Source organism: Arctopsyche grandis, chromosome 5 (assembly GCF_051622035.1).
Source record: "Arctopsyche grandis isolate Sample6627 chromosome 5, ASM5162203v2, whole genome shotgun sequence".
NCBI classification, from domain to species: Eukaryota; Metazoa; Arthropoda; class Insecta; order Trichoptera; family Hydropsychidae; genus Arctopsyche; species Arctopsyche grandis.
In genome coordinates this window covers 13,998,064-14,017,792 of record NC_135359.1, presented here as the reverse complement: position 1 = coordinate 14,017,792, position 19,729 = coordinate 13,998,064, and the positions used below count along the sequence as shown (strand labels likewise).

Genomic DNA, 19,729 nt, shown 5'->3' with positions numbered 1-19,729 from the left:
TTAAAGACACCAGGTAAAGTCTAGTCATCTGAACTCTTTTGATACACACATTTAAGTTTTAACTTATAAAGGTGAATTTTACAAATCCTATTAAACAGGTACTATCAGGAAACGTTAAGTTAAAATTGATGTTTTCAATTTGTTTATTCAAAAAATGAATAATAATTTAGGTCACAAAAAAGAGAGCTTCTTACTTCTTGATTTTCGAAAAAATATCTCAAATGATTTTTGAATTAAAATGCATAAAAATCGTAAACATACATACATATGTACATATATTAGGCATATTTGATCAAATTTTTCAAGGGAAGAGATTGCGCATCTATTACTGGTGTAAAGCCGTTATGATATACAAAACACATAGTCCGAGGCTCAATGTAACCCTGGCACTAGAATGGTGAGTTACGGACTACTATTTTTACATGTATTGATATTTGGGTTTGAATATTTTCAAAATATGTATAACATATAAAATAAATTAGCAAGATTCATGTCATATCATATCCATTTGAATTTCAGTTTCGGTTTTACTACTTTTATCGTCAAATAGGCATGTGATTTTTTAGTAATAATTATTGTTTGAATTTTTGCTTTTATTATTTTTTTTATATATAATGTATGCATATGTATTTTTTCTGTATAATTATTTTTTTTTGTTATGTTTTCAACTGTTGTGACGCATTAGGAATTGCTGTGATGCCACAATGATCAAAACTTTAAATAAATAAATAACACTTAACATATAATTTTTGTTATATTCATTTTTTATTGATTTCACTTCTTCTCCACACAAAAACCCAATTTAAACATCTAAAAATGTATGTAGTATCAAACTTTTTGTTGTCAAAAATAAAAACAAGCATGTATAAGATAAAGTAATTTATTAAAAATACTTAAATTTTAAAATAAAATGAAAATGTTTAAAATTAATATAAGCATGGATAATAAATCTAAAAAAAAATACAGCCCTAGCTGACATTGAAATATTGAGATGAAAATGAAGAATTTAAATACAGAAACACAACCATTTTAAACACAACTGAGATTACTCATGAAAATGATATATTAAAAAAATGTTTTATTTCTATATTCCTATTGTCTATAACTAAAACTTACAAAAAATAAATAATGAAATATATTTGTTCCAATTCAGTATGTACATTGCAATTCCTCAATACAAAAGAAGCCAAAATGAGAAAGGTGACCAAAGGTGATTGATGTGTCCAGTAAATTAATATTAATATTTTCATTATTAGCATTTATTAATGCTAAAATCAAAAATGACCCAAAAATTTTATTATTTACACGAGGACCTGAAGATAGAATGCAAAATCAATTGATGAAAAATAAATATAAATAGCATTGACAACTTATAAATTATTTTAGATTATTAGGAATCAACAGCGAAATATTGTTAACTGTATAAATATATCTTTATTACTCATAAAGAAAAGAAAATTTGCGGTTTCAAGTTAATGCATGATTCAGTCTTCCATATGAAATTGAAAAAAGTAACTTCAAATAATACTTGACTTTAGAAAAATGATATTAATTATTAAGAAGCAAACATTAATTCTCATAAATTGTGTACCCAAAAAATGACATTTTCTTGAATTACGTAAACAAAATCATGTACCAATCACATATTTACATATTTTCGTACAAATTGTTTAATTTCCGACAGTAATTTTTTTTTAAAAAAACTATGCTTGACCATTAGGCAATGAAGCATGGTCATTTAATTCTTTTAACTTATTTTTCACAGCTTGAACCATTTGATCTAAAGGTACTTCTATTTCTTGACGGGTTGCAATATCTCGCAGTTTTACCAATCCTTTTTGCATTTCTGATTCTCCGAGAACGACAGCCAAAGGAATTCCATTATCTTCGCAGTGTTGCAATTGAGTTAACATTTTGGGATTTTTCTTATAAGATTGTTCAGCCTGGAAAAAAACATACTTTTAAGTACCCAACTACATACATATGTATATTGTGTACATGTGAATACAGTAAACTTTAAATTAAGTTTAAATACCTTTATATCAGCATCCCATAAATCTTTGCATATTCTCATTCTATGTTCGAGGAAATTCTTTTGGGCTGAAGCGACAAATACTTCAACTTCAGTAGTTCGAACCTTCATATCCTTTGAAGCTAATTTGGCTTCAATGACAGAAAATATTCTTTCTACTCCTATACTAACACCAACACAAGGGACCTGAAAAAACATTTAAAATAATCTTACGTAAACAATACTTTTTACCACATAAAAAAAAATAGAATGAAATATAAAAATTGCTACCTGTTTATTTTTTGAATCGAACATTCCAACTAAATTATCATAGCGTCCTCCACCTGCTATTGAACCAACAGATGATTCTTCATTCTTTACTACTCCGTCACCTATAAAATTATCATTAGTTAAAAACTTTCCAATTGAACTAATAAATTATTTAATTTAAAATTAGAATTCTTACATTTTAATACTGCTTCAAATATGACACCAGTGTAATAATCGAGTCCTCGTGCAAGACTAAGATCAAATGAAATCTTGTCTGTTAGTCCAAATATATCACAATACTGAAGAAGCAATTTAATAGCATCAAGGCCTTCTTGGGCTGCTTTAGATTTGCTTAGCTTTTCATCAGTCAATAATTTTTCAATAAGCTCTGAATGCCCATTGAGCCTAACATACTCTCCGATATGATCAGTTGCTTCCACTGAAAGGCCTTTTTCTTCTATCATTTCTTTGCGTACTTCCTCCCACGGTGACTAACGACAAAAAAAAATCTATTAATATACAAAATATTGCTTACTATACATACATAGTATATGTGTATGTAAATGTAAAATACCTTGTCTAATTTATCGATTGATGAACACGCTGTCCTAAAACATCCCGAAGACACTCCACAAGCTTCAAAAATACCATCCAGCAGTCTCCTATGATTTAATTTGACTACAAACTGTCCGATATCCAAAGATTCTAATATTTCTACAACAACACGAACGCATTCTGCATCTGGTATCATAGGATCAAACGTTCCAGCAATATCAAAGTCCTAAAAAGTGCATATTAAATTGATCACCACAATAATACAATTGAACAAACACATAATGTGCAATAGACTTGCACTTATTTTTAAAAATAAGTGCAATAGACTTGCACTTATTTTTAAATTATTTGATACTAACACATTGATAAAATTCTCGATAACGTCCTCTGGTTATTGAAGGATTGTCACGTCTGTATACTTTCGCTATGTGGTACCTTTTGATTGAGCTTACTTTATTCATTGCCAAATATCTTGCTAATGGGACAGTCAAATCATAGCGTAATGATAATATTTCGCCACCTTGATCTTTAAGATCATAAATTAATTTTGAATCCTCCCCATATTTTCCTGTTAATACTTCCTGAAAAATAAATAAAACACAAAATCAATTAACAAAGAACGAAAGTGAACAGCACACAATTTAAAAAATTATAACAACTGAAAGGAGCTCGGCATACATCTTTATCACTAGGCTTAGGCTAGGTATCGGGGCATTATTGTTCATTTCTTAGAAAAAACATGTTTTTACAAGCTTTTTTGCCGTCTTGTTTTGAACACTGATGGAACGGTCTATGTTAATTTACAATTGCCCTGACGAGTAGCCGAAGTCTATTTATCACAAGTAAAAAGGTAAGTAAATAATCAATTCATTCTTCAATTTTCGTACATTAATACTTATTCGATATCCTAAATAAATTTAATAGGCAATTATTTCATACCCAAGGACCAAGGTTAAAAAACGGTATGTGAACGGGATCATTATGATACACATAACTATGATTCAGGATAAGTAACAGGTGGATAAAGGAATTCAGTTCAGCATTGAATTAAAGTCATCCTGAAAATCGTGATAGAAATATTCAATGATTTTTAAATATGCTTTACAAAAAAAAAAATGATTCCTTAACTATAATAAATACAAACTTTCTACACATTTAAGTCATATAATATACAAATTACATTTCAATTTATTACTATGAAGATATATTTATACTATCCAGCACTTTAAGGCAATAGCCCGGCACAAAAGTGCACGGAAAAGTCTACTTCTATTCATACTATACAGCAGCGCACGTCCAAACAAGTTTTAGCCAAGTGCAAGGCAAAATCAGCTAACATATACAGCGCAATATTGCTTGCATCGTATCATATCCAAAAATAAACATATGCGCATGCACACAATCGTTAGTACGCGTGCAATCGCTACTCTGACGTCACATCGTGCGTGAATATTTCCACAGTGGCCAAAGAAAATCTGTTTTGCTTGATACGTTATATACTGTTGTAAAAATGAATTTTGTCAGCTACTACTGTTATGTCTACATCACGGAACATACACTGCTGGATAAACCTTATAACGTATAGTATCCGATATAAATCGTAATCGAATCAGAACTAGTAAACATACTTTCGATTCATATTTTTTATTTATTTTTATATTATTCGATCAATCAATCTATGTACACTCATCATTATAGATCGCTCCAATGCGACGAGTGTACTATATGTATGTACAGATCAAGAAATTCACCAAATTATATTATACATGACACCTATGGTCAAACATAACAAAGTGCATTGCAACCATCGTATACAATACGATCAACAATACGAATTTTTCATACAATAATCATCCATAGAGACATCTATGGAGAGAAACCCAGCGAACCTTGAAATATAACATAATAACTCAAGATTTCTCGAGAGAAATGGGGAAGGAAAGCCAATTTTGCAGGAATCGTTTCAATAAAAATCAGAAAAATTGGCAAACCCTGATAAGAAATGACCATCCTGATCATAAACCAAGGTCTGGCTAGCAGCAACCAGTGTGATTCGAACTCGAAACCACGCTGACCATAGCAAGATATGCTAACCACTAGTCCATGCTGCTGATTGGACTAGTGCTAGTCCATATATATTACGTATGTAGATACTTTTACAAATATACATAAGTGGTATGAAAAATCACGACTGATGTAGGAAGTATGTGTATAATAAAAGTTTAATTGCCATTCACTCGGTAAGTACACTTAAATTAGATAGTAAACTGCACGATTATAATACGTTATTATTTGAGATAAACCGAAACAAACAAAGTAACTGCAAAATGACAGAGAGTGATAAATCAGCGTAATAATAAAATTATCGCAAAATTGTGAAGGTTAACAAAACGAGTGGGGTGTTTGAGGTCAGATAGTTGCCGATAATGAACAAAATTGTATTACTGTGCCATACGCAAACATCAATGATAGGTCAACAAAGGAAATAATGTAAGTCAAAATCGATTCCCGGTGTGTTTGAAGACCACAATGTATTTGCACAGTTGCTGATAAAGCCTTGGAGAGCCAGAGAACTTAAATATTGTCAATGAATTTGTTTGTGCAAAATAAAAACACACTGAAAATGTGTGTCAGCAAACCACCATATGTTAACGCAATACACGCAGTAAAAAATCGTAATAAGTACCTTTAATTCGAACACGGGTGTGTCGATGGTTTCGGCGCCGTGCTTTTTGAACACTGCAATTATTTTATCCAAAGCACCCATTCGCAAGGCCATCTGTTCGGGGGAATAGTCCCTCGTGCCTTTCGGAGTTTTGAGAGTGTATTTCTGGTGCCCCAAATCATCGCTTCCGATCGATGCCTTGATTTCCAATAATTTCGCAACTTCACGAGAAATCTAAAACACAATATAAATAAGTTCAATAAACATATAACAATAAATAAGATATAAGTTATTGTATTCACTACATGCTGACCATGAAAACAAACTATACAATTTATTTTGAACATAAAAATAATGAGAACATATCACAAATTGTTTTATAAAAATAAAACACTTATCTATGTATATTTTGCTCTTATAGCCAACAAACATATATTTACATCACAAGGTACAATCATTAATGACAAAACAATAGAAAAATTAGAATAAAAAGCGGTGCAAATGTGAATTTACATACACAATGAAATAACAATTACATTGTACGTCTGTTACAGTCCAAGTGTTCACTCTGGTTCGTTCATGAACATACTAGTTTGTTCATATACGAACTATTGGTTCTAGTTTAAGTGCTACAGTCAAAAGCTATCTTAAAATAGACTCATCAAGTGTCGCATGAAACTTTTAGTTGTCGAAACCTTTAAGATGTCAAAACGCCAAGTTTTTAAAAGGGAAATCATATGGAAGCCATATTACAACGTTGCTATAATTCCTGTTTCCGCTAATATTAAAAATATTGCAAGCCTGGGTAAGCATATATGTATCCATATTTACATAGAGAATGAGACAAACGATTGAGAATACTTAGACTTGTGCTTAATACTTTGTGCATGAACTAACTATGTACATAGTTCGTTTGTCAATTTATTCTTTTGTGTACACTATAAATGACCAGACTGGTTCTTGTATGAAAAAAGCTATTGGTTCATGAACAAACGAGATGTGCACTTAGACTGTAACATATATATATATAGGCATATAACAGACACTTCAATATTTACAACGTTAACTAAAAGCTGAAAAAACGTACAAATCTTTCTATAATTATTAATTATATATTTTAAAATACGAATAGAAGAAATTTTAAGATCAATAAAAAAAACTGCCTTTCTAGTATTGCAAATTATTTCCCCCGGTCTCACCACAAGTATAAGACAAGAAAAAAGTAGTGATAAAAAATGTGCAATTTATTTACAAATGAACAGGCCAATAAAACTGCATTTTTTTCTTGTCTGAATAGTATAAAACAGTGCTGAGATTTTATTGCTGTCACGATTACAAAATACAAAACCAAAAACCAAAAGTGCTATTACGGAGGCAAAGCGAGGAACAGAGACAGGGAAAATTTGCATGCTAACAACTAATTCTAACAACTAATATCTAATAAATATAAATAGTCAAATCGGTAAATAACCTGCGTGTGTTCAGCAGAAGATGTTAATTTACATTTACACAAACCGGGAACACTACTTCCCCTATTCAGCAACCGTGTACGAGTCAAAATACGATGCATTACAGAAAACATAGTGATACGCCGATTATACAACAAAAGCGCAAAGAATTCCAATCGCCAAGTGTGTGCTTTCCGACTGATTACTTGAACCGAAAAAGATGAAAAAATTTACACAATTAGAACCAAGCAAAGACTGCATGCGCTATCTTAAAACGTCTCACCTGTCCATCTAACGATGGAAAGAGGCATTCGACGGCGCTCGGTAGCTTATCATGCATTTTCACGAATTTGCATCTATCGGTACATGTGAAACTGTCGATATGACAATACCACCTAAAAACGTGTTCGTACTTATTCGCAAAATCGCTTTCGAACTTCTTCAATACATGATAAGCGTCGGCGTCGAGCTTTGACGGAGCAAAACCAAATAAATAACTTTCGTTCGTAAGATATTCATTCAGCTTTTCGTATTCTTGTGTGGTGATTTCGGTCACGATACTAGAAAAATTCCCCTATAAATAATTTAAAAGTTTGGTCATTTTGTACAATTCAATTCAGTAAAAAATGTAATTGTAATACACTTTTGTCTTTATTCACCGATTATAGGTGATGTAAACGTGCAAAAAAGTATTTGCGAAAGGTAGTCATTAGTTTTTGCAATGAATGATTATTAGAAAGTTTAACTGAACCAATTGGCCTTCATCTATTTTGGTACGTACACCATTAGTCAATATACACTGCAGTGAAATGTATTCTTAATATTTGATACATTTTTTAATAAAAAATTAATTTGATTTTAACAATGCAAGGCATAATATAATGTAACATTTAAAAATACATTACAAGGCATTTGATGTACGTACATATGCTTCTTAAAGTATTAGATGTATTTGCATTATTTATGCATAGTTCATTTCTCTATCTCGAGCAAACCAGTTTATTCTACTTTTTGCTTGATTTCCATGAATTTCAATGCTAATCCTTTAACGGCTAATATTTTATTTATTTAATATTAAAGAATGTATACTACATTTATTTTTAATTATTCATTCATGTTAAATGTATCAAATAGACAATGAAAAAAAATTTATTTTTAAAATAGTTAAACACTTTGTTTCTGTGAAGGTTGCCAATAAATCACTGATTCAGTACGTAATTATAATTGGAAGTTTATTATTTTTTTTATTATTAGATAGGATCATAGAAGTTGGCCTTTAATCATTTAGTATGTGGACTATATGTAGTTTATATATACCGTACAAATGTCAGATGCAAGAACATAATTGTTTAAAAGTTCAGTAATTAATTAGCCTATGAGAAACCCGTAGTAGACATTTAAGATTTGAAATAAGTATATAATGCATATTACCAGTTACATGATAAATTACCTAATACCTAAATAAAATATATACTATTCAAACATAAAAAAATAAAACAGTACAACTATTACAAAATAAACGTCAAATAAGAGAGGCGTAACCAGATCAGACGACAATTAAATCGATCGCGTGATATTGAACTTCAACGACGACTTTTTTTTTGACTCCTTTCTTTTGACCTTGTCCCAGTTGCTAAAACTAGACGTAGAAACCAGCTACGTCATACAAAATTCGAATATCATACGAAGGGCAACAAAACTAAAACTTTCGTCGCGAACATTCCCACACACCTAACGAGTGAGTCACGGGTTTTGAGGTTAGGTCATATCCCACTACACAGGGGCGTCGAATTGCATCATCTGCGAGACGAGCACGCAAGCATTGCGAAATTGAAAGAATCGACTTTCGAGAGGCACAGAATCGACTTTCTACACGATATTGTGCAATTTCCGATCTGCAGAGTAATAAGTAAAAAAAAGAGAGAGGAAAGCGGCGAGCGGCGAGCGTCGTGCGCGCGCACGTGTCACGGTGACAGCGTGGACGAACGAGAGAGAAAGAGAGGGAGTATACGCGACGCGACGCAAAAGAGAGAGACGGCAACAAACGTCAGATGCATAGTTGTAGAAAAGTGCACGTAGAAAAGTATGCATCTCACCTGAGCAGCGTCCGCGTGGATGCTCTTCAACTTGCGGACGCGATCGGCCTGCTGCTGCAGCTGCTGCAACAGCGCGTCAGACATCGTCTACTCTTCGAATTTCAACTGTATATGATCAGAGACACACCCTCTCCGACGACACGAATACAACTGCTGTGTATTCAACTGACGGCCGAAGGCTGACGGCTGATGCAAGCTCTCTCCTACTCTTTCGCCAGGCACAAGTGAGCTAGTAAATCGCGACTGGTCACTAGGCAGTGGCAGTGGCAGTGGCAGTGGCGGTGGCACACCCCCACGCTCTACGTCACTCTTTCGGATCTCGATCTACAAAGTACGAGTTCGAGTTCGGCTACAGCTCGCTGTGGCTGCCGATACGAAGGTCACGCTCACTATTTCACGAATGCGGACATGCACCGGAACCGGTATACTCTCACCAGACTGGGGGCGCGCCTGCTTTCAAATCACCTGGCCTTTCAACGCCGCGTAATGTAAACATATCAATTTTCTCCTGCCGCTCTATGCTAGGAAAAATACGTAATGGCTATAAATTCTCAAACTCATCGTCCGAGAAATCGCTATTAGCTATGTCTAGGGCGGTTCGGTGATTATTTCCCACAAAGCACTCGCCCAAAAGTCACTAAAATCTCTATAACGGAACGAAAAGTCCATCATACTAATGAGAACTCGAGTGCCAAATATTCCGTATTCGCGATTTTCATGGCAAAAATTGTCTTCTGGGCGATCGCAATGTGCGTAATAATCCAATTACCGTCTAGGGCTGCCAGACGTCTCGGTTTTCCGCGATTGTTCCGGTTTCACGCCTCTGATCCCGTCGTCTCGAAAAAGCCTTTCGGGACAGCTAAATGTCCCGGTTTTAGATAACTGCTTATTGACCTCTCATTGTTCAAAAATACCGATCCTCCCGCAGTTACGAAACTACGAAAAAATAGATGAATCTCAATCTCTCGTGGATCCACATCTATGTTTAAAGGTAAACGGACTATTAGTCATATGTGAACCAGTCACAGGACAACCGGTCGCTCTAGATCGGTCACACGTGATCACCCGTCACACTAAAACTGGTCACGAGAAAACTGGTCACTAGAAAACTGGTCACACCCGAAAAACTGGTCACACCTAAAAATTCGACCAATTTTTAATTTTTGGGTGTGACCAGTTTTCTCGTGACCAGTTTTCTCCTGACCAGTTTTAGTGTGACGGGTGATCACGTGTGACCGATCTAGAGCGACCGTTTGTCCTGTGACCGGTTCACATTTGACTAGTAATCACCGAACCATGTTTAAAATAGCGAGATTAAAAAAATCAAGGTTTTTCTCAATCTTCTTTGGCAATATTTTATTAAGTTTACGCTTTTTACAAGGCTTTTTTATCATTCTTGTAATATCTGTGCCCATGTACTTTCTTTAATTCTTGTTTTATTTTATATGTATGTTTTTTGTAAAATGTAAAATATAAAAATAAAAATCTTTTGTAAAATGTAAAAAAGATTCATACAAGCTAATGATTAAATACGATTTCGGATGGCACAAGTTAAGGGGGGGGGGGGGTACAATTAAAATGCCCCGGTTTGGATATCAATAAATTTGGCAGCCCTAGCTATGTCTCTACTTGTTCACTTTTCATGCGTCTTGAGGCGCATGCGCTTGTCGCACATTATGTTTATACCGAGTTAACACGATTCGAGTAACTTGTACGTCCAAATCGGTCAAAAACGTTTGGATTACCTGTTGCCACGCTGCGAGTAACGTCTAGTTACTAGTCAAGCTACTCGCATCGTATCAACCCGACGTTAGAGTTGAACGGACGCGTTTTGACAGATTGCACGGACGCGCACGCACTCCCGTGCCGCCCTTGCAACTTTACGTGCGTCATGTCACATCACACACTCAAATCGGAGGAAATAATAAATTTCATTGAAGATTATAGAAAATTGCCGCTGCTGTGGGACTACAAGCATAAAAATTACGTAAATAAAAAAAGAAGAAATGACGCTTTAAAAGTTTTGGGAACAAAATATAATATGACCACTGAAGATGTGAAGAAAAAAATTAAGTGTCTCCGGTCATATTATTGTAAAGAGAGAACAAAGACAATGAACAAGAGAAGTGGTGCTGGCACCGACGAAACATTTCAATCAACATGGTTTGCTTACAACAATATGTCATTCCTTTCCGATATAACTACAACACGTGATGCGAAGTATAACATAGAAAATGAAGTAAGTATTTAAATTGTAATTATTTTAATAACATATTTTTAACTCACAACTTATGTAGTATTAAAGAATTTTAAAATTATGGGTAATAATTAATGGAGCTTTAGTTTAGATCATATTACTTTTCATAAAAATAATGTACACTCAACAAATATGTTATTAAACTTATTTTTAATTAATACTGCCGCGAATAAAGTGGTAACTAGCATTTTATTTTTCAAAATTTAGTTTTTTGTGGAATGAAGTGCTATGTAGTTACGTCATTCGTCCCTTCTATAAAAACATTCTGTATCTTTTTCGTTTCTACTAGTAAGCGAACGTTGCCGTTGGATTTTTGCGCGTGCTCAGTAGAATAACGTGGTTTCAAGTGTCGACATGTCAAAGGCGCCCATCGTTCTTTCTGCTAGTATAAAAAATAAACTTAATTTCGGTAAAAAGCGACAAGCAAGGGTTGCAGAATGGTCAGATAATAAACGAAAAAAATTGAGAAATAGCGGACAATCCTATATAAGCAGAAAAGGCAAAGAAGTAATGAGTAAAAGAAGACCAGAAGAGGTTAGTCGAATAACGTGGCAACTAGCGTACATACATATGTGATTATGTTGAATATATATTTTACTTTAGTAAAATTAATTGTATCTTTAGGAGCTTTCATGTAACTGTCGCTACCCAGAATGCAGAAAAATTTCTATTGAAGAAAAGAAAACATTTTTTGAAAACTTTTATAAACTGAATTACGACGAACAGTCGCAATTTTTGAAAGGCTGCATAGAGATTAAGAAACCAAGAAGAAGAACTGTACCAGAGGAAACTTCTCGTAGACATTGCTCTGTGAAGTACACAGTTCAATTAAATGAACGAGTTCAAGTGTGTCAAAAATCACTTTGCAACATGCTAGATATAACAAAACGTCGTTTGGAAATATTATTACAAAAAATCAAAGATGGAGACAACATTCGCGATCAACGAGGCAAACACTTGAATCGACCACACAAGATCAGTGATGAAGATTCAACATTTAATGTTAAATCTGACAGAATTTTTGCCATCGACAATGTTGTAAAAGTATGTTTGTGTCCATAACCACCTTTTTTACTTTGTGTATTTTTAAACCTACTTTATTTATTAATCACCTGCTAATCGAATTTATATTTAAAGTTCAATTATGTTACTAAAGTTCAATTATATATTCCCCAATAAAAATTAGTAATTGCACAAATGATTTATATGTACATATTAATAGTCAAAAGTTGAATCTCAAATGATTTATTATATGAAAAATTAAATATACCTTTACAAGTAAGTGTTTTTGGATGTATGTAATGTAAAAAAAATAGCCGGGATTTGAAACACAGTAATATTTATTTTTAATACTGTTCTTTACAAATACATGTGTTGATGAGGTAAGGAACCTACGTCTGTCATAAAGTAATCCACAAACTCATTCCGTATTTGAGTAACACTACTACTACTAGAATCTCTGTGTGGAATTTTTTGCAGTGGTGCTAAGCCAGTATCACTAGAAGTTATCTCCCTCCAAGTTCCGGGAATCATTTCTCCGGTACTTACATCTTCACTGTCGAAACATCCTGTTGAGCTATAAAACCTAGCAGAATCTGGTTGCAAGCAAAGAAAGTTGTGAAGTGAAACACAACATAGTACTATATCGATCACTGTATTCTCAATTTTAACTTCTATTGGTTTCCGAAAAACTCTGAAAACTGATGCCATCAAGCCGAAAACATTTTCCACTATGCGTCTTGCTCTTGAGAGTCTATAATTAAAAACTCTCTTTGTGGATCCTTTATTTAAATCTGTTGCATATGGTTTCATAATATAAGTTGATAAAGGAAAGGCGTTATCGGCAACCAACATATAAGGCAGGGGCATATGTCGCCCTTCCAATGGTTCGTCATTTGGTAATTCTAACTTATTTTCGTTAAGTAATTTGTAGAAATTTGTATTTTTGAATACACCACCGTCTGAAATCCGATCTTGACAACCAACATTTACATATGTGAAACAGTAATTTGCATCCACTATTGCAAATAACATGATGCTTTCGGCTCCTTTAAAATTATTAAATTCTCCTACAGCGCTTTCTGAACGCTGGATCTTCACGTGTTTACCATCTATTGCACCGATGCAATGAGGAAAATTCCAGCGTTTGTTGAAATCATTCGCGATTGCTTTCCATTGCTGTGTGGATCTCGGTAGCTGCAAAAAGATAAATATTAATTAAAAATAATTATTTTTTAGAAATGCTAAGCAAAGATATAAGAAATATAGTACATATAAGAAAAACAATACTTGAATGTCGATCTATTCACGTTTTTTTTTTTTTCAGAATAACCAAAATGATCCAGGTATTTCAGATAACTTGTCAGCACAGTATGAAAAATGCACAAGTCCTCCTACCACAAATTCACCAAAATTTATTCAACCATTTTTTACCAAAAGGAACATCAAACCGTCTTCAAATGAAAATAGCAGAGAAGAGGACGCATACAATTTTATGAGAATTGCAAGTGAAATGCTTGTCAACAGAGATGAAAGCGATATTTTTGGATCGATGGTTGCCACCAAATTGAAAAAATTCAGTCATAGAAACCGCATTATCATTCAAAACTACATTAATAATTATATTTTTCAAATGGAATTAAAAGAACTAGACAATACGTATGTATCCCCTGCTAGCGTCTCAACATCAAATACTTCAGAACATGAAATTTCACTAATTCTGGAAGATTCAAAGAACACCGACACCTAACTAAGTGAATTCCTACAATTTCATGCACACGAAATTAAATTGCAAGCTAAAATATAATTAAATAAATAAATCTCTTACCTTGATGTATTGTTTTAGTCTTTTTATCACAACCTTCAATACCTCTGGTACTATTTTTGAAATACTTTGTTTTGATACTTTGAATAAGAATGCCAGAGATGAAAATGAATCCCCCGAAAACAAGTATCTCAGAGTGATAGCTAGTCGAATTTTCGCAGGTATCGCTTTTCTGAACCTGGTATCTTTTTTAACAATTTCTGGCTCCGTAATTTTTAATAGTAAATAAAAATTAGTTTTTGACATCCTTGTAAAGCTTTTAAACAATATATTGTCTTTTAAGTCTCTTATAATATGCGAATTACGATTTTTAAAATATTCATTCATCTCAATCGATCGCTGTTTTCTCTTTTTTGAATTCACAATAACAATATAAGCTGCCGAAATACCCACAATCAAAGCACAGTCTGACAGATCCATGTCACTCGAGGGTATCGCACAAATGTGGACAGTTGATTGGATGCGTCACGCAAATGCCGTAAGGCATGCGCATATTGAAAGTTGAAATTCAAGACGAAAACTTAAAATTCGATTTTGGATTTTGGTTCTATTATTGAAATTGAGTACTCTGGGAACACTGCGACACGTTAGGACTTTGGTTTCCATCCTACGTGTTGGTACAGGCTCTAGCATATTGGTGGTCCCATGTCGCTTCCTCTCCACCTTTCAAATAAATTAATCGTGCATCAAAACACCTGGTCGTTTCACTCCGTCGCTTCCCATAGCACTAATAACGGGAAGACCGAGCTTTGCTCTGTAAGGAAGATGATTTATTTGCTACATATGCAATGTTGGGACTTAAGTAGGGTTGCCAAGTGTCATAAACAAATAAAGAGAACATTTAATTTAATTTTTTTTTATAATTGTGCCGGTTATTATTAAAGTGAAATAAGTCATTTAAGGTACGAAAAATACCATTATTTTACAAGGTAATCGTAAAATTCCACTAGTACAGGAAAGATTATATTTATAAAGGTCTGTTCATACCTATCCAGCACGACCCGAATCCTGCAAGTACGGACAGTATTCTTTAGTACATTCTATATGGACGCGCATGAATGCGTAAATGCGCATGTGCGAATGGAGTATGAATACGTCCATATAATGTACCAAAGAATACTATCCGCACTTGCAGGACGCCTGCAGGATACGGGTCGTGCTGAATAGGTATGAACAGACCTTAAGGCTAATGTATAAATATATTTTTATGTAGTATCAAAATACTTTTTAAAACAAATTGACGTAAATTTCCAATTATCTCAAATGAAATATTATTTATTTTATTTATTTATTTAATATACTTGGGGGAGGCGGCAAAGCCGATAGGCCCAAGGGCCAATATTAGATGCCTTATTCCACTTTCATAATAACCGGAACATAAATATGTATATAGTTAGGAACATGAAAAGTGGGCTTAAAATTGTTAAATTTAATCATCTTCATTCTCACTCTCAATTTCATCATCTCAGTTGCTATATTTATCTGCACAACTACACTGCTAATTTGGTGCAAAAGTTTCTTACTTTCTTTATAAAATTCTAAACATGAAATATTTTTGTAATTATATACTACGCTTAAAATACCTCGATCAGTGGAAATTTTCAATTTATTTCTTTCTTTAGTCCACTGTCCGCTGATCATGGAAAACATTCTAATAAAAGTAAATATGTACGAGTATATACTCAGTATTGTCAGGTTGCCTCGCCTTTCCACTCACATTATATCTTGCGAGAGAAAATATAATACGGACTGCGTGAAATTATTGTCAACATTGAAAAAGAGGACATTATGGGTATAATATAAAAAAGATAGAGAACAAAAGAATTGTGCTAAATAAAGAGAACATTTCCTCTTAAAAAATACCTGCCTTAAGTCCTATGATCACATTTCGGCAACCATAGACTTAAGTCCTATGATCACATTTCGTTGCCTTAATAAAAATAGTGTCTTTTTGTGCTAACGTGGAGTGGCGTACAATCTGCATCCTGCTCGCACATACGCAATTAATCTACTTGATTGACATTCTGCTTGCACACACTCCCACTGTGAAAGTAGGTACAAATGTCAAGTTTGAAAATTACTAAAGAAAATAAGAATATAAAAATGTACTAGATTGTGCAATTGTTAATAAAATTAACGAATAGTTGTTTTTTTTATAAAAACAAACAAAAAGAATAATTAATTTAATAGGCATCCAAAATATTCTTAAGAATATTAATACCATATTTATCTAACATATTCACAAATTAGAGTGTAAAATCAAATGTATTATTTTTAATATTCTCAAATTAATGAAGCAAGTGTGCGTTTGTGGCCAAATAAATGTATGATTGTCAGCTGTCAGTTGCGATTCGAGCTCGAACGCAATGAATCGATTCGAGTATGTGCAAGCCCGTTTGGTCGCTGACGAAAATTACGTGAAACGTGAAAACAGAGTCACGCTTTATGATGGAGATGACAAAGTACGTTATTCATCTGTAATATGAAAATAAAACTTATCTAACGTGTTTGTAATATTATATTCTCCATTGTAGACTCAATTCGCCAATGGCGAGTTGGTTTTGACATCTCATAGAATTTTATGGGGGCATCCCGGTGACATACCCCGCGGTCAAACATGTCTCTCTTTGAATCTACATTACGTGTTTTGCATCGAAGAAGAAAGCAGTGGCCCTTTCGGCTTAGGGAAAAGCAAAAAAGTTTTACTTCATTTAAATGCACCGTCACCCAGTCAGTTATCCCTCGATATCATTGCAATATGACGTATGAGATGTTTTGCTTTCAATTACTAATTATCACATTTTCAGATAAAAATCCTGGTCCGGTCATGCACAGTGCATTTCATTATATTAAACTTTCGTTCAAGGAAGGATTAGATGCCTCGTTTATTCGCGCATTGAATGAAGCTATTCAACAAAAATCTTGGGAAGTTGAAATGGTTGAACAACCAATTGATGATGATGTGGCAAAGCAACTTAATATCAAAACGCGTTTTGGTATAGTCGGTATTGAACGTAGTCTACAAGAAAAACAAAAAGCAACCGATGAAAGTATCTCTATAGCATTTCAAGATTTAAGCAAACTGATGACTATGGCGAAAGATATGGTCTCTATATCGAAAACAATATCTACCAAAATTAGGGTAAATATATAGCCAACATTTTACATCACCTATAAAATCATAAACACTGATCATTCATTTTTTATGTACATACATATACTCAATTATAAAGAATCAATGTATTGTTTTCCAGGAAAAACAAGGTGATATAACAGAAGATGACACAATTAGATTTAAATCATATTTAATGAGCCTTGGAATTGATGATCCTGTAACTAGAGATACCTTCAGAACAGATTCGGATTATTATAAAAATTTATCTCAACAGATATCTGATATGCTGGTTGAATCACTAGTGGTATTTATTTACCAACTAATGTTTCGAATTTACTGTTGAATGTTTTTATCGGTTTTCTTTTTTGAAATTTTAGAGTAGTGGCGGCATGATGGCCTTGGCCGATGTATGGTGTCGGATAAATCGTGCCAGAGGCTTAGAACTCATCTCCCCTGAAGATTTATTAAATGCTTGCAGGTTGTGTTTCATTTACTTGCTGAAATTACATTTTGATTATATTAATTATTTAATTATATATATTTTTTTCAGACTTCTTGAAACTATAGGTGCACCAATGTCTTTAAGAAAATTCCCGAGTGGTGCTTGTGTTATACAGCTAAATACACATGACGACAATGTCATCATTAAAGATACGTCAGAGATGGTGAACACCAAATGACTAAAATTTTAAATACGCAATTTTCAGTAAATTTTAATTAAATATTAATTGCAGCTCAAAGAAGGTCCCTTATCGGCAGAAGAACTTTCACAAAAAATTGGCGTATCTGTACTTCTAGCAAAAGAAAGACTTTTAACAACAGAAACGGCTGGTTTGGCTTGCCGTGATGATTCAGATGAAGGACTAAAATTTTATAAAAATTTATTTATAGATAATGAATAATGCTTGTTGTCGCATTCTTTAAAGTGCCTATTTTAAATATTGTATACAATAATGTGAAATATGAGATACAGTTGAAAACCGTGTGAATTCAACTTCTAAATACCAATCATAGTTTTGTATTCAACATCGGTTGACATGATCGCTTTTCAAATGCAATTATATATTTTGCTTGAGAATGTAAATACATAATATGTAGAATAAAGTTTTTCTGTGATACGCCTAATTTTTCACCATTAAAGCATTTATTAATTATTAAAATTTTATTTACATTTCGAATCTGAAGCAATGTTTGCTAATTATTTCTGTGTTACACCCCCAACCATTTGCGCCATCATGGAAACACCTGATGAATTTCAATATACAAACTTTCACTGTCGGGCAATAAAACATTTTGTGACGATTGTTTATAAGATAAATATTTCACAAATGTACATATTTATTCGTTGAACCAAAAACAAACATATCAAGAAATTCAATTTGAATAAAACGTACGAAGGACATCTGCAAATTTACATTACACAAATAGTAAGTGTATACACCATACATATGTATACGTACATATATGTAAAAATTCAAATGTTCACTCCGGTTCGTTCATGAACATAATAGTTTGTTCATACAACGAATTATTGATTTTGATTTTAGTACTAACAGTCAAAAATTATCTTCAAATAGACTCACCAGGCATTGCATGAAAATTTAAAATGTCAAAACTTTTGAGATGTTAAAACACCAAGTATTTGAAATGGGAAATCCTATGGAAACCATATTACCACGTTGCTATAATTTTTTTCACTAATATTAAAAATATTGCAACCCAGAGTAAACATATGTACATATATAGAGGATGGGAAAAACGATTGAGAATATTTAAACTAATGCCTAATAGTTTGTGCATGAACAAACGTCGTTAATTTGATATTTTGTGTACACTAAAACTGCATGTGCAGACATTTCATCGCAGTGGCTTTCTATCGCAGGTACAACTCGCTGACAGATTTCTCAGGACAACTCGCTGACACAATATTAATCCTTATGTTTACTGTACTTTTTGAAATGTATGTACATATTTATGTATATTGAATCCGCTATTCAAATATTTTATGTAATGATTTTTTGAATCATACATATGTATGTAGTTAGTCTTTTTTAATAAGATGAGTTGTAAACTTTTTAATTTTCTGCTATCAACAAAACAATAAATTATATATATTTTAAAGCCGTATGTATAATTAAAAAAAAGTTGCATGAAATCTGTTGGCGAGTTGTCCCTGCGATAAAATATCCTAGAATCCTGAAACTGGCCAGATTGGTTTGTGTATGATAAACTAGTATGTTCATGAACGAACGAAATGTACACTTGAACTATAACATATACTTAAATTTGCATGTTTAATTTCAGATCGTAAATGTGTTCTTAAATCGTATTTGTTTTTTAAGTTTTTATTTATTATGTTTATCCTTTAGCGACGACTTGGAGCTATTCTGTAATGTTACTATGGCAAATATATAAAAATGTATAATACAAAAGTAAAATCGAAATATGTATTCTCATTTACTATTCATCCACAATGTCAGATAAATTT

General features: G+C 33.0%; 4 protein-coding genes across 9 annotated transcripts; 3 read left to right on the top strand and 1 right to left on the bottom strand.

Moving 5' to 3' along the window:
• Positions 1–665: 665 nt before the first annotated feature.
• On the bottom strand, positions 666–9,892 carry HisRS (histidine--tRNA ligase). Of its 3 annotated transcripts, XM_077431279.1 has the most exons (10): positions 9,046–9,263; positions 7,233–7,523; positions 6,973–7,154; positions 5,523–5,735; positions 3,196–3,417; positions 2,856–3,062; positions 2,478–2,772; positions 2,303–2,403; positions 2,036–2,218; positions 771–1,943 (listed from the first exon to the last, which is right to left on the bottom strand). In XM_077431279.1, exons 2-10 carry the CDS (start codon positions 7,258–7,260, stop codon positions 1,704–1,706), a joined length of 1,671 nt encoding a protein of 556 aa, XP_077287405.1. In that variant the 5' UTR covers positions 7,261–7,523; positions 9,046–9,263; the 3' UTR covers positions 771–1,703. The 3 variants fall into 3 exon arrangements, with proteins under 3 accessions (XP_077287406.1, XP_077287405.1, XP_077287403.1); XM_077431280.1 differs by lacking the exons at positions 6,973–7,154; positions 7,233–7,523 and adding an exon at positions 9,815–9,892 and having other exon boundaries at positions 666–1,943; positions 9,046–9,566; XM_077431277.1 differs by lacking the exon at positions 6,973–7,154 and having other exon boundaries at positions 9,046–9,486.
• Positions 9,302–19,682, top strand: Vps36 (vacuolar protein sorting 36). Of its 3 annotated transcripts, none has more exons than XM_077431286.1 (8): positions 9,302–9,533; positions 16,424–16,588; positions 16,661–16,856; positions 16,934–17,268; positions 17,381–17,545; positions 17,619–17,719; positions 17,792–17,906; positions 17,976–19,682. In XM_077431286.1, exons 2-8 carry the CDS (start codon positions 16,493–16,495, stop codon positions 18,141–18,143), a joined length of 1,176 nt encoding a protein of 391 aa, XP_077287412.1. In that variant the 5' UTR covers positions 9,302–9,533; positions 16,424–16,492; the 3' UTR covers positions 18,144–19,682. The 3 variants fall into 3 exon arrangements, with proteins under 3 accessions (XP_077287412.1, XP_077287413.1, XP_077287414.1); XM_077431287.1 differs by lacking the exon at positions 9,302–9,533 and adding an exon at positions 15,233–15,293; XM_077431288.1 differs by lacking the exon at positions 9,302–9,533 and adding an exon at positions 16,069–16,181 and having other exon boundaries at positions 16,428–16,588.
• Positions 10,394–11,757, top strand: LOC143912110 (uncharacterized). Its single transcript, XM_077431298.1, has 2 exons — positions 10,394–11,284; positions 11,592–11,757. Exons 1-2 carry the CDS (start codon positions 10,937–10,939, stop codon positions 11,592–11,594), a joined length of 351 nt encoding a protein of 116 aa, XP_077287424.1. The 5' UTR covers positions 10,394–10,936; the 3' UTR covers positions 11,595–11,757.
• Positions 11,592–14,133, top strand: LOC143912106 (uncharacterized). 2 transcript variants are annotated; one of them, XM_077431291.1, is made up of 4 exons: positions 11,653–11,836; positions 11,927–12,098; positions 12,180–12,346; positions 13,629–14,075. In XM_077431291.1, exons 1-4 carry the CDS (start codon positions 11,657–11,659, stop codon positions 14,049–14,051), a joined length of 942 nt encoding a protein of 313 aa, XP_077287417.1. In that variant the 5' UTR covers positions 11,653–11,656; the 3' UTR covers positions 14,052–14,075. The 2 variants fall into 2 exon arrangements, with proteins under 2 accessions (XP_077287415.1, XP_077287417.1); XM_077431289.1 differs by having other exon boundaries at positions 11,592–11,836; positions 11,927–12,346; positions 13,629–14,133.
• Positions 19,683–19,729: the final 47 nt, after the last annotated feature.